The following is a 14,771-nucleotide window of genomic DNA, read 5'->3' as shown; positions in this document are numbered from 1 at the left end:
AGAACTTCAGGAGTTTCCTACAAAGAATTCAACCATGCCAGTGCAGCTTACCTAATCTGCTTAGAATTTCACTGACTATTCAGAGTCTATGGTTACCGGAATATGAAATTATGTAAAAAGCCATCAGTATATTGGAGAAATCTAAAAAGATGTGCTCTAATATCCATCTATCATGTAAAACTCATAAAATATATTGCTGACATGAATGCAAGGTAATATTTGTAAGAACTTGAGTTTGCCATTTGTAATAAAGGTACAATCAAGTTTCTTGGGAGAATGTTGATTTTAAAGACAACTGTAGCCTAAACTTTAATCAGAAAAGAATCCCCGGCAAAGTGCCTTGTAGGTTTTCATATCTATGTACTGAACTGAAAAATATTTATGTAATATAGGTGCTTATGAAACTCACTTTACATCGACAAATGCTCTGGAAACAATTTTATTACGCTATTTCCTGCTGGTTTTTCAAGTTACTAGAATAATAGCAAATTGGCATTTCTGACATGTTCAATTTTTTTAAACAATTGCACTATGAGTTCCAGGTCTTTTCAAATAAATGTATGCCATAATTCACTCATTTTGTTCATCATGGGTCACAACCTCATTTTATACAAAGAGACCAGGAGGAAATTTGTTTTACTGCTATAAAATCTGTACGCAGTATAATAGTTAGAAGCCCGACTGCCTGGACTCTAATCTTGGTTCTATGAACTTCAACAAGTCACTCATTCTCTCTGAGCTAGTGTGCTCACAGATGACATGCATGATACTGCCAACTTGAGGTTGTAGTAAGGATTACATGAGATGATATAAAGTATATAGAATATCACTTAGCAGAGTAATAACAATAAGTCAATTATCATTATCATCATTACCTAAAAAAATCAGGCCCATGTTGCAGAGTATGCTTGACTAAAATTTAGCATTGAATTTTGCCAATGATTCTATTGTATTACTTATAAAGCAACCCTGTTCCTTTAACAGTTACCTTTCTTATCCTTGATTGTGAATGCTTTGCTGTTTATATAGCAGAACAAAGGGTACAATTATTTGGCTTTTATACAAGTGTGAAATGAAGATTTATGGTTTCTAGCCATGTTAACAACTACTAATGACTCACAAGTGTTTCTCCTGTATTGTTAAATGATATATAACCAGGTTAGTCATGTCTCAGATTTTAACTGTGCCTCTAATGCATAATCCTCCATTTTCAGGGGGATCTAGGGCTTGTTTCAAGTTTAAATCGTTTTATAATCACAAAATTAGAATTCCTACAGTTTAACTACATAGCTGCATCAACAAATTTTCTTCCTCAAAGGAACTTCTTAAGTGGTTTCCATTTCAAACTACACCCCAAAGACCAAATCTCATCCATCATGTTTTGGAAAATTTTGTGGAATTCTGCTAAAATTTTATAGGAATAGAGTCTTGCCTATTCATTTATGTATTGTGTATGCCTATCTTCACACTACAGTAATGGCTGGAGTAGTTAGAGACTAAATGGCCCAGAAAGGCTAAACTATTTACTATCTGGCCTTTCACAGAAAAAGTTTCTAACCTGATTCACCAATAGGGCCTGATCAGTTTCTTTATGGCAAAAAAAGAAAGTGACTCGTCCACCACATAGCTTGTACATGAGAGATGGTTCAAGCTACTTATTAATAACTGTTCATTCTACTATAACAATTTTCCTGGAATTAAAAGCTCCTAGGACTATGAACAAAGAATTCTTATTGCTATAAAAGAATTCTTACTGCTACACAATCTCAATTTCTGTAACAATATATATCACCTTTAAAATAAAGTTCCATTACCTCAATTCGTGGTTTCTTGGCTTCTGCCAAAACTTCATCTGCAGCTCGTTTGACTGTAAGAAAAAAAGAAATAAATAAACATACAGTTTTTGGATAGGCTGACAGTTCAATATAAACATGCAACAAAACATACCTTGAGTAGATCGCTGAAGTCCTATTTCTAGAGGGGCACTTCTGTCTATACTTGCTGATGTGGCTGAAGATTTAAGAATATTTATGTGAGAAGATCAATATTTGAACACTGGATATTATCAGATGTGAGATGCTCAAGATTTGTTATATTTCTTACTTTATATACACTGATTTCCCTAGGAAAAAAATAAATTTTAAAGCATGTTTTTGTGAAAGCATTTTATATAAAAGAATAATCTGTAGTAGAAAGTCTGTAAGAGGACAAATTATTTTTACAATGTATCTTACAAAATATTGCAATTATCTGACTGAAATCAACTGATCACTTCGAAGAACACACTCTGATATCACAACATATGCACCTAAAAGTGCACCTCAACATAAATACATACATGTGTGTACATACGGGAAAAGTTTTTCTAAAAGTTAGCATTCACTTTTAAACTGCAACTTTTAGTTATTCACAACTGGTAAAATAATTAAATTATTTTTGAATGGCTCAAAATAATGAAACTGTAACAAAGGAGCATACCTGTCTCCATCCTCCTAGTTTTCACTACTCTATGTAACTACTGTTAGTCTCTTGTGTATCTTTCTAGTTTCTTTCTGTAGGTTCAAGAAATACAAAATTACGTTTTTATTTTTCCTTTTTACATAAAAAATATCATTCTATACACAGTTCTGAACCTTCCTTTCTAATTTCTCACATTATCTCCAACATCCTCCATATCAGTATGTAGAACATTTTTTAATCTTTTATTTATAGCTACATAGTTTCCATTGCATGGACTAACTAGTTCCCTACCAATGAGCAGTTCAACTCTTTACAGTCTTTTGCCACTACAAACAATGGCACAATAAATAATATTATTGCTCCATATTCCAAATATTACCTCAAGGATAAAGTCCCAGATGTATAATTTCTATACTGAGTTTATAATGACATATTACTGCCAAATTTCCTCAGTGGTGGTTGTATCAATTGCAACCAACCAACACTTATTAGAATATTTGCTTCCTTATAGCCTCACAAGAATATATTATCCAACTTCTAGATCTTTATCAGGTGTTAAAAAAAAAAGTGCTATCTCTGTATAGTTTGGATTTGCAATTCTATTATCAATAAAATTAAATATTTTTCGTATGATTTTATCACCTTTTCCATGAATTGTATGACTGTACCCATCGAGCTGGTTGATGGTCTCTCACATATTTATTTCTAGGACCACTTCATATTATTAGTGACACTGGCGCTTTTACTGTGATGACTTGAAACATCTTTTTCTAGTTTGTCATGTCTTTTTTTTTATATAATGCAGAATTGTTTTTAATTTTTACCAACCTATTAATTGAATAATACCACCTTTCCCCCCTACCTGGACTTCTGTGAACAAAAGACAACTAGTAAAAGATGAGGTCACAGAGATTTAGGCAGAAGCAAGAATCACGTAAGTCATGATCAGGAGTTAGGAGTTTTATTCTCAGTGTGAGGGGAAGCCATAGGATAGCTGTCAGCCAGTACATAACACAATCATACTTACTAGTCACTCTAACTAGTATACAGAGACTACACTAGAAATAAAGAGTGAAGACCTGTGAGAGGGCCTAAAGTCACACGGGCAATAGTGTAAAGAGAAAAGATGGAACAAGGTAAGAGTAGAATGTTAAGAAGTTGTCATGTTTTCAAAGGTAAAGAAAAGGACTTTTCTTTCATTAGTTTGTTTTCTTTTATAGATCCTCTGCAATCTGTGCTGATTAGGTTTGTCTCTCTATTGTCAAACAGATATGAGTGAAGCCCAGGATTTTTGGCCTAAGCAATTACACAAATGGAATACCATTTATTGAGACAGAAGCAGTGGGAGAACAACTTGCTGTTTCGGCTTTGTTTTTGGGGAGAAGGGAAGAAGAGACTGGCACTCTACTTTGGTTATCTTAAAATTTCAGGTGCCTATCCCAAGGGAAGATGTTGACAGTGAATTTATAAATCTGGAGCTTAGGGAATAGGTCAGTGTTGTAGATAAAGAAATAAGGAAAATAAAATGAGAGATGGGCAATGAATAGAAAGAGAATCAAGTGTCTGTTGCCCAAGTGCCAAGTGAAGAAAGGGTTTCCAAAACGGAGACATGAACACTATCAAATACTGTTGAGAGGTCAAGTAAGATGTGGTAAGACAGATCAAAAGACTTGGCAATACTTAAGTCAGTGTTGACCTTCTAAGAGTGATTTTAGCAGAATGGTGAAGAAGAAAGCCCTACTGGAATGGATTCAAGAGAGCCAGATGTAAAGAAGAGGAAACAGTAATATCACACATCCCTTGCAAAGAGTTTTGCAACAAAAATGACAAATGGAGCAGCAGATAGTAGGAATGTGGTGTCAAAAAAATTTTTTTAATGAGATATCTTACTGTATCTATTCTAAAGGGAATGATGCAGAAGGAGAAAACAGATAACATGAGAAGGAATAATTTACAAAGGTAAAGTCTCTGAGAGTGTGAAAGGAGGTGGAATCCATATACAAGGAAGGTGACACTGGCCTTAGGAGCAAAGACAGTGCTTTCACTAAAGAGGAAAGGATAGCATATGAACGAACAAAGCTGCAGGCAGGTTAACTTTGTAGTGGGTATACAGATTCTCTTCTCACTGCTTCTTATTTTATTGGGAAAAAAAGAAACAATTTTTATTTAAGAGTGAGAGCAATTTAAAAAATTACTCACATGCTTCACCATTGAGATATCCAAGTAGATCTTTTCGGTCAGGTCTTCTAACCACAGGAATATTTTCAGTCTGAAGCCAAAATTTTAAATTAGGTATCAAATTAGTAACAATTATGTGAAACTTCATAAAGATAAACATCATGTAATATCTGAATTTTACTACAACATATCTTGATAACACTTCAGAATCTTATTTTTAGAAAATGACTAGACTAAAAGAACCTAATAAAAATCTTGAAAATTTTAAAGCATGTTAGTTTTTAGTAACTTCGTTTTTAAAATTTGATAAAGACATATAAAAGATAATCATTGGAAATTAAACAATGAACCTATCTCTATTCAAAATATCAATTTCTATCTTTTTTTGTTCCCTTGGCTAATTCTAAATATTTATTTTTTAATTTTACTCATGATGGTTTACGTATCTGGGGCAAGCTCGTTTTTTAGTTCCCTTACTTGCTCATTTTATGTAATGTTTCCAAAGTGTTTTCATTTCTCACATTTCATAATTAACAATTGGTATGTGTTTTTTAGGCATGGAAAAAATTTAAGATTATACAGGAAAATATTAATTGCAATTTTTACTTTCTACATTCACATTTCCTTTTATTCCTGAGTATGCATAAATTCTGTAAGCAGTAAAAATGTTTTAAATAAACTCTGGAAAATTTTTTATTTTGGTTACTTTTCCTTTAATCTCCTATATCAGCAACTTATAAAAATGAGAACAAAATAAACGACTGCATATTTTAGGCACCCATCTCATCTTTGGGCCATGAATTCAGTAAATCATGTAGTTACCATAATTTTCCACATCATTTTTATAATGTAAACAAATAACAGAGCATAGGAAAAACTAGCAGCTGTAAGATTACATAGTTAAAATCTTTTTGTCACTTTATGTAAGTAACAAGAACCCTTAATATCTTCGGCTAATTATCTTATACTGAGAACCAAATACATTTCACTGCAGCAAACTGTGCACACAGTCCTGCATGACAGAGATGAATTGTATTTACACTTAAAATTAATCGTATTTGTAAAAGGGTAGGCTAAATTTTAATTTCTGCTTACAAGTATTTAAGAGTACACAATTTTTTTGTGTGCTTCTTTTTAAAAACTGTTCTACATGAAATATCATAAATAGTTACAAGATTTGAATTAACTTTCTTTAAATTACTGTTTCCAAGTCTGGTAATATACTTACTTCAACATTTGGTCATTAATGAATTATATGCACATCACGGCCAACTGAAAAAGGTATGTATACTCACACTAAAAATAAAATAGGAGCTATGGGTCAGAAAAATTTATTTCAGAAACGGTCTCCACACAAGAAAGCAAGTAACACGAAGGTGTTAGGAGGAAACAAAATTTTTAGAACCCCTGAATTTAAGAATTCTGCCCTTTCAATTTATCAGATATTTAAGAAAAACAAAAAGTTAAAATCTTTCGTGACCAAGAGCCCTAAGGTTTACAGTAACAATTACAGCCATCGGTTTTGTGGTACAACCATTCCCTAAGAACATAATCTCTAATAGTTTTAAACCAGGTATCTGGATCATCTTTATCATCCCAGAATGAAAGGATATATATATAACAAAACATTCTAATTGCTGCCTAATTCAGTTTTTAAAGATCTGAGTTAATATAGCTTTATAGAGAGATACTGCTATTTTTATCCCATTATTTCCTAAGTCCCAAAGAGTTTCACCCGACATACTATTTTTTCAGTATGTATTTGACACTATGTATGTGCTCCTTGATCAGAAAAGCAATGTTCAAACACTCAGATCCAGAAAGTAAGCAAAATTACAAACAAATCAATTTATCAATAAAGTATGAAAAAAGTTTAAGTTGTTTAAAATTAATTTTAGTAAATCTGTTAATCTGATTCTTTTTCATGCCAAAAAAAAGTATTCAAAATTAAACTAGAGAACTCCTAAGTAAATATATTTTCATACAAAAAAAAAGAAAAAAAGAAAAAAAAAACCTGATGCCGTGGCTGATGCCAGACAGTCCATTGATACGGGCATGAACTCATAAATAAATATGAGTATTTTCACCTACACACACACAAAAATTAGAGTTCTGAATATCAGGGTCCTTCCACATGCTCATAATTTTAAAACATCCCTATAAATGTCTTTAAAACTTCTGTTTTAAACATTACCCGTATTTTACATGAAAAAGTCACAGATTTAAAAATCTGCATAAGTCAGTGATTTAATTTTGACCCTCCGGAGACTTTCACAGACAAATCTTACAATCTTTTGATCTGAAACTCATGAAAGTAGTTATCCATGGCAAATGATACCTATCATCAGTTCAATCAAATAAGTTTTAAAATGAATTCTACTTACAGCTGCACGTCGGACATAAACAGGATGAGAAAGGTGGACATTATTAAGTAGAAATAAGATAGAATCCAATGTGTAGTACTCTCTGGGTTGGCCTTCCTTGCCAGTCCTGAAATAATCAAGGCAAGATTTTATTTGCAATTTTAATTGAACTCTTTGGGCTTAATTATATGAACTAATCTACTCTACCACTTTGCTTTCCAACAGTGAATTTAACATGGTAACAAAAACACATTTATGAGATCTAATAAATGGAATGTCATTAAAACAAAAGTGACACAAAAGTAGCAATAACAAAAAGCAAAAAGGAGACCACACTACATTCATATCTGAAGTACTATATTTTTTAGAATTTGGTCCAAATTGTGTTTCGAGGTTTGACAATAGAGAGACAAACCTAATCAGTACAGATTGCAGAGGATCTATAAAAGAAAACAAATTGATCAGAAGAAGCACAACTATTACTATTGCTAATCTTACAAGAAATTTATCCCGTCTCCTCAGTAAGATACTGCTGTACAACATGCTTAACAACACTGTACAGTAAACACAATGACTTTCAGAGAGATAATTTTAATGACATTCCTCAAATCAAGCCAAAAATGATGTAAAACCAGGAAGACTACCACCTGTGAGAAAACAATGTAGTGTAGGGGAGCAAGCTCTCTAATGTAAACACACAATACTACTTGCTCAAGAAATGTTGATATTCTAATCCCACCCTTCCTACTACACTCTACCCATCTAGAATTGGCAGTTACTTCCATCCATCTGAATACTGCCCAGTATAATCAGCCCCAAATCTACTTTTCTAGACTATTTCTACTTTTCTCTAAATCGATATATATCACTATATATAGAAACCACACATCACTATCAATTATTGTACTATGAAATCTAATACATGGGTAACAACCAAGATTTTTTTTATGATATAGAAAAACAAAATAATAGCCCTGCATGCAATAAAAGTACTGCTTAATGTTATGAATGTGAGTATATTTACATGTGCACAGAGATTTATAGTAAATTAAAATATTTTTGTGTGATTCACTGTTGTTGAAGTTTTAAATCTACTCTCCTAAGCATTCTTCACTCCTGGCTTCACTGAGTTGCTGTCACAACATTTCCTTTCCAGGTCTCATGCCTTTAGGCATACAGCTAGCTCCCCGGCTCTGGAAGACCTAACCCACCATTTCACCCTCAGAATTTCTACCCATGTTTTAAAGCTTATTCATTTATCTAAGAAAAAATTGTGACATGCCAAACATACATTTATAAAACCTCTCCTAACAGGCCAAATAGAAATGACTGCTCTCTTCCTAAGAGCAAGGTGCAATTCTTAAATTAATCTGCTTCATAGCCTCTATTCTGATTAAATTAACCTCCTCTGAAGCAGGGACCAGGGTTCTAAGAATACTTCCATTTCTCAGACTGACCGCCCCACACCCTTGAGTACTCCTTTACCATTTTTAAAGGAAGATGGATCAGCTGAAACGCCAATTAAATTTAATTCTCTCTGCAAATTCTTTTTAAAGGATAAAGTACAGGAAACTCAAAATGGTGTCAATGCATTAATATTTTCACAAAGCTAATTAAATAAGCCCTAGATACCAAAAACTTAAAAATCAGCCAACTAAATTTCCCCTCGTTTTTCATAAATCCCACTGTTCCCAATCAAAGTGAGTATAGAAGTTCTAGTCCAAGGTTCTAGCTGCCCAAATGGGTACACCGTGGAACGGCGTCAGTGACGAGGCCCCAAACGATTATCGGACCTGATTCTGTTCTCCTTAACGACTTAAACTCAGAAAACCCTGCGTGGGTCAACAACGTTCCAAAGCATTTCCCTTTAAAACACATTTCCTAAACAGCATACGCCCACCGATTTAGGGTCTGTAAAGCTCACTGCATTCGCCAGTAACTTTCTCCCTGAGAAACTCCAGCCTTCACCTCTCGGACCGATTCTGACTCTTCCAAAGCGGCCAGATCTCTTTCCCGTCCTAATTCACACAGTCGGTTCCCGTCTCTCTCCTCGAGGGAACTACGGGAGGAGGAGCGGCCCAGGGGCTCCGGGGGCCGGCCGGGACAGGCGCGGCATGCCGCGGCCGCGGCCGCACGGAGCGAAGGACAAAAAGCGACGCCCAGGGCCGGCGGCTGCCGCTCAGACGCCCGCACGCCCCTCGGCGTCGGGCAGGTGGAGGCGAGCCGGGCGGCCGGCAGCGCCCACGGCGCCCCGCCCTTCGGCTCCCGGACCCCTCACCAGGGGAACAAGCCTACGCGGAGCTCCGCTCCTCCCTCCGCACACAGCAGCGCGGCTTCGCTCCCGGAGAAAACTTTCACCCGGAGCGCTGTCCCCCAGCCCGCGGGAAGCGGGGGAGGGGCCTGCGAGGGGCGCCCGGGCCCAGCTCGTTCCGCCGCCCGGCCTCGGCTGCCCGCACTCACCCCCACACCACATAGTTGGTCTTCACGTTCTTGGGCCAGGAGAACTCGCCGAAGATCACTTCGTCCCCCTTCACCACGATCTCCTTCTTCTGGATGTTGTACTGTCGCAGGACGCTCAGAACGTCCGCCATCTTCGCGCCCCTTGCCGCTGCCTGCCCCGGGCGCCGCCACCGCCGCACCCAGCCCCTTCGTCCCCGGTCTCCTCGCCGTCGCCGCCGCCGCCGCCGCTGCCGCCGCCGCCGCCACCACCGCCAGCCCAGAGCAGACGCACCAGCGGCCGCGATCCTACGACAGCAGCAGGGTAGCAGTCGCCCGGGCCGCCGAGGACCCCGCGCTGGGAGGCGAGGCCCCGCTGCCGGGCTGCCCACGGAGAACGCCTGAGCGCACGTCGTCAACGCTGAGCGGCCACCGCCAGAGGGAGCCAACATCTATCAGGAGAACGCCTTTCTCAGCCTCCCACTCGGGTGCGAACTCCCGGCGCGAAGCTCGGAGCGCAGAGACGCCGCGCCCGCGTACGGCGTGCGCGCGCAAATAACGCACTTCAAACCCCCGAGGCGCGCTCGCGGCGGGCAGTACGTGCGCGCGCACCTGGCCGGGAGGCTTACGTCATATCTCCTTCCAGCCTCAGCGCGCGTCCGGGCTGCTCTGGTGCCCGTTTTTCCGGCCGGAGAGCCTGGGGTCCCTCCTGCGAGGAAGGAGGTTGGCGAACGGTTTGCAGAGTGCCGAGGTTACGTCCCGTCCAGCTTGGAACCAGGTCTAGCCAATGACCTCTGGGTCTTGCGAATGCGATTAAGCACCTTTAGACGGGTGAGGGTCTGGGATTTAGGGGGGAGGGGGCGGTCCTTTAGGGGTTGTGTTTTGTTTAGTATATTCTTAACAGCGGAAAATACCGAGTTCCAGGGGAGATCAGTCCCCGGACACCGATTTTTATTAGCTACTGTTTTACCTGGATCAAGTTGCATACCTTCTCACGCCATCAGTTAGTTAATGAAGAAAGTTGAGTTGGAATGAGAAACGATGAAATCGTCTAGCAAACCAGCAAAATTGCTGGTTGGATCTCCTCCGCTCAATTCATTAGATGATGACTTTTCCATACTGGCGCCTTCTGCCTGCAAACCGTAAAGGGGTACATTTAAATGTCTGTGTCCCAAGATGCTAATGGGGAAGTTAGAGAGCACAAACTTCAAAATCTCCAAATTAGAACATTTTTATATTGCTTTTCTTTTTTTTTTTAATTGGCCCTCGGAAGGCTCAAGGGTGGCCTTTTCATGCTGGAAACAATGAAATAAATTCAGTATCTTGGGCCTGTATACATTAAACCAAACATATCCCGTGAGGCCAGTAATGTTTATTCCTTTTACTAAAGCAGAAAGAATAAAAAAAGAACCTCCTGATTGACATAACCAAATTCCTTGCCCTGCTTTGAAAGGAGTCGATTTTTGTTATGTGTACTACAGTGAGAGAGAACTGTGAGGTACATCCATACTACCAATAGCCATTTTGTAACTGAATTTGAAAAATTTTGTCTTTTCTGCAAATGTTCCCAACCCTATGGTATTTTTCTAGACCTCACCCCAAAAGCACACACTGTAAAGAGCTTACTCCTTTATTATATAATCCGCCGTACACAGTCTGCTCTACCTGGGCTTAGAGCATTCAGTATTACTTGGCTGCCCTTACTAATGTATTGGCCTGCTCAGCCCCCTAGGAAAACCAAAGAACAGTAGACCTGTGTCATCATATTCTAGTATCTAGCACATTACTTGGCACATTATTGGCTCCTAGAAAATGTTAATGAAAGGATAGATGAGTTCAATGAAGTCAAGGTTTTATGATAGGAGAGTGAACTGTGGTTCCCTCAAATAATATTTAATTTTATTTCTTAGTCCATTCAGGCTGCTCTAAGAGAATACCATAGACGGGGTAGCTTATAAACAACAGAAATTTATTTCTCATAGTTCTGGAGTCTAGAAAGTCCAAGATCAAGATATCATCAGATGCACTGTCTGGTGAGAGTGAGCTTCCTGGTTTATGGACTTTGGTCTTCACACTGCATCCTCTCGCATGGTGGAAAGAGAAAAAGAGCTCTCTGGGGTCTTTTTTTATAAGGTCCTAATCACCTCTGAAGCATCATTCCTCACCACTTTGGGGTTAGGATCTCAGCATATGAAGGTGTGGGTCACACAAACAGTCTACAGCAATGACCAAAGAGTCTCTCTTTGGGAATAAATTATGATTATGAGGGTAATGATTCCTAAACTAAATATAGTAAAATATGTCATTAGTAATTTGTTGCTTGTAACAGTTAAAGGGCTGAAATTTATAGATCATTGTTTTTATTTATATCCGCGACAATTACCCCCACTAAGTTGGTTAAATAAGATTAGTATCAAAACACAGTAAAAGGCAAAATCAGCAGTAGAGGTGAAAAAAAAGAAAATTACAAAAAAGTTGGAAGGTTAGTCTTATTTCTTTGTCTTGGGTAAAAGCTGTCCATTTCTCTGGTCGTCATCTCCTCAAGAATTTGAATTCTCTGATCGAATCTCCTGATTGAATGTCTAGCAATCAGGACAAAGTGGTACATCTTTTTAGTTGGAAACCATGGATTCAAGATCATTCATTACCTTAGAGTTTTACCACTGTGTCCTTTGTTTAACAGTACCTTATAAAATCCTTTCCAAAAATGCGCAAGGGCAATTATATTCTGATGTCTTTTTCAGATGAATAAATCTCCAGGGTTTACATCAGGAAGGGTCTGTTTAAGTAGGTATTTTGGAAATGCAGCTTGAACCTGGTAGTGATAATCCTGGAGGCATTGTAAATCATAGTATTTATTCACTTACTCAGTAATGGATAGAATCTAGGGCTGGAAGTTATTTTTTCAAATGCAGGTAAGGAGGGGGTCTAGTTGTTTACTCATGAGGATATATCTGTGGGTCCCAGAGTGGGTAAATCTTCCTGCCATCAAGGCCAGTGGCAATACTGAAGGTCATGAAAGTTCAGTTTTCTGAGAGCTTTGCTAATTTTAGTTTTAGGATTCTATTAATTCTCTTTAGTTTTCCTAAAGTTTGTGGCAAATAAGGATGGGGAGCTGTATCTCCCCTGCAAGGAAAAGCCTCTGCTCATCCTGAGACTAAAGAAACAACTATCTGAACATATTCATAGCTTACTGCTAGAGGAATTTGTGTGAATCCATTTGGCAGTGTTCAGCCGGGCCTCAAGGCTTTGGCTTCTGTCTATTTCCTGGATTATGTCCTTGGCTAAGAGGATGCACATTGGAAACTTCCTCAGCAATAACCTTACAATTACCCAACTAATGTTGGTTCCATATCACTGCCAGTTTGTCTCTGCTATTGTATTAATAACATGAAGCATTCTGGATAAAATGTACTTTTATAATTGCTCTGTTCTTAGATAATAGCAATGCATCTACATGTTTTTAATTTGTTGTCCATTTTATAGAGGTTTCTGTGGGGGTCAGGGATTTTCTTTGTTTTCAAAGCATTCCAAGGTCATAGACTACCCAACAGTGTGTGTGTGTGTATGCATGCTTTTGGAATACACACATATGTGCATATGTACATATAAATATATATATTTTTAATACATATCCATACATGCATACTCTTACTTTGGCCAGCTGCTGGGCTCAGGTAAGAGAAATCAGGTATTTGCACCGATTTAATTCTGGGAGAGCCTTATATTTCAAGGGCAAATTTGAGTATGTGATAACATAGTCCTTTTGGCAATTATTAATTATTCTTTTCATGTGTGAACTATCAACGAGCAAAATTAAATCAGACACATTCAAGAGAGTTTGAGAGGGGTGTGTGTATTATGGATAGTTTCCTAACAGATGTAAGCAATGATGGCATTCCCCTTCTTTTGGTAAGGGAGAGATGGTGACTGGGTCTAGTGGTATAGTAATGGATAATTGCGTATAAGAACACAGTATTTTATAGGAGGTTAGGCAGCTAGCTCAGAAGTGTTGAGTGGTTTTTGTCAATAAAAATGTTTGCCTGGCTTGAAGAACAATTACGTTTAATGGAAACCCTAGAATAATCAACTGAAGCTTTCATATGCCTTACTACTATTTGTTACAGCTCTTGGACAAGATGGGTGCATTACTGGATCTAAGAAAAGACTGAAGTAAGTAATAAACCTCTGAAGAATGAATACCCCTAGTTCTTGTTCAGACATTTCATGAACAAAAACAAAATAGGATTTTTTAATCGAAGATCCTGGAAATAAAATATTTTCATAGGCTTCTTTTAACTTAAAAAGCATAGTTCTTGAAGACTTTTTATTAACACTTTATTTATAATTAGCCTATGATAAATCTTGCTTTGCATTGTCAGTTTTCCCCTAAATTTTGTAAACATTTCTCATAATTATTTTTTAAAATTTGGAGAATTCTAGGAAAACTTAATTATGTTTACTGTCCTTTCATATTTAGGGTAAAGAAGCAATTCTTTTTGTTTCCTAATGGACGTTTTGGGAGATCTGATGAGAGGTTAGGCATTTTTCTGAATCTAGGGCCTAAATTGAGAAAAAGCAAAACCGAGAATAGTTGTTAGAGTAAACAATGGTGTTAAGTATCTAAAGACAAATATTTATAGGCAACATTGTAAAATCATAGCAATCGACAACAATGTATTAGGACTAAAGTTTCAAAAATAAGGATGGATAATTTCCAAATAATTTAAAAATATGTCACAAAGCACTGATAATTAACAAATATTTTGGTGACAAAAAAGAATTTCTGCTAATTTGGGCACAGAATAGCTGAATCCTTTTATGGAAAAAAAGAACCAAATTCTCATTTTATTCTTTTTGTACATTATTCACATAATATGGGCAATACAAGATTCATAAATACATCTTTGTATGTATATTTATGTATATGTATATTTAGGCATAAATGGAATATATAAATATACAAAAGTATTTAAAGTTTTTAACTATAGTCTTAAAATATGTATATTAAATATACAATGTATATATCATATTAAATTTAACATCTTGATAAATAGGAATAACTCTTAATAAACAGAAAATCATATGTATTGTCTACCATATAGTCTTATATTTCTGTGTAATTATTGTCATATAATGTAATCAACCAGTCATATTAATTACCCTGTTTAACCAAAGTAACCATCATCTTTTTCTCTAAACAATAGAGAATATCAGAGGACAGAAAACTAATAATTGCTTCTCTATTTTTGATCCATGAATATGCATTTTATATCACTTTAACCATTTTGAGGTAGTAAAAATAAGCACATTTATATATTTACTATCACACAG

General features: G+C 37.1%; 2 protein-coding genes across 6 annotated transcripts in view; one reads left to right on the top strand and one right to left on the bottom strand.

Moving 5' to 3' along the window:
- Positions 1-9,983, bottom strand: part of CDC73 (cell division cycle 73) — a 122,743-nt gene extending 112,760 nt beyond the window's left edge. The window contains exons 1-5 of the mRNA XM_037014070.2: positions 9,462-9,983; positions 7,023-7,128; positions 4,660-4,729; positions 1,948-2,010; positions 1,815-1,867 (exon numbers count right to left, since the gene is read on the bottom strand). Coding sequence (XP_036869965.2) covers positions 1,815-1,867; positions 1,948-2,010; positions 4,660-4,729; positions 7,023-7,128; positions 9,462-9,889 — 720 coding nt within the window. The 5' untranslated portion in view covers positions 9,890-9,983. The remainder of the gene's footprint in view (positions 1-1,814; positions 1,868-1,947; positions 2,011-4,659; positions 4,730-7,022; positions 7,129-9,461) is intronic.
- Positions 9,984-10,058: 75 nt separating this feature from the next.
- The window catches only part of GLRX2 (glutaredoxin 2), a 42,998-nt gene continuing 38,285 nt past the window's right edge, over positions 10,059-14,771 (top strand). For 2 of the 5 annotated variants that reach the window (XM_017649945.3, XM_017649944.3), the window contains exons 1-2: positions 10,073-10,268; positions 13,565-13,610. The gene's annotated coding sequence lies outside the window, so the exon portion shown is untranslated. Of the gene's footprint in view, positions 10,269-13,564; positions 13,611-14,771 lie in introns of all 5 variants that reach the window. The other 3 variants (XM_017649947.3, XM_037014073.2, XM_037014075.2) reach the window with 2 other exon arrangements.

The sequence above is a fragment of the Manis javanica genome, chromosome 14 (genome assembly GCF_040802235.1).
Source record: "Manis javanica isolate MJ-LG chromosome 14, MJ_LKY, whole genome shotgun sequence".
NCBI lineage: Eukaryota > Metazoa > Chordata > Mammalia > Pholidota > Manidae > Manis > Manis javanica.
Note: the sequence above shows the minus strand (reverse complement) of the source record. Positions and strands in the feature narration are given on the sequence as shown.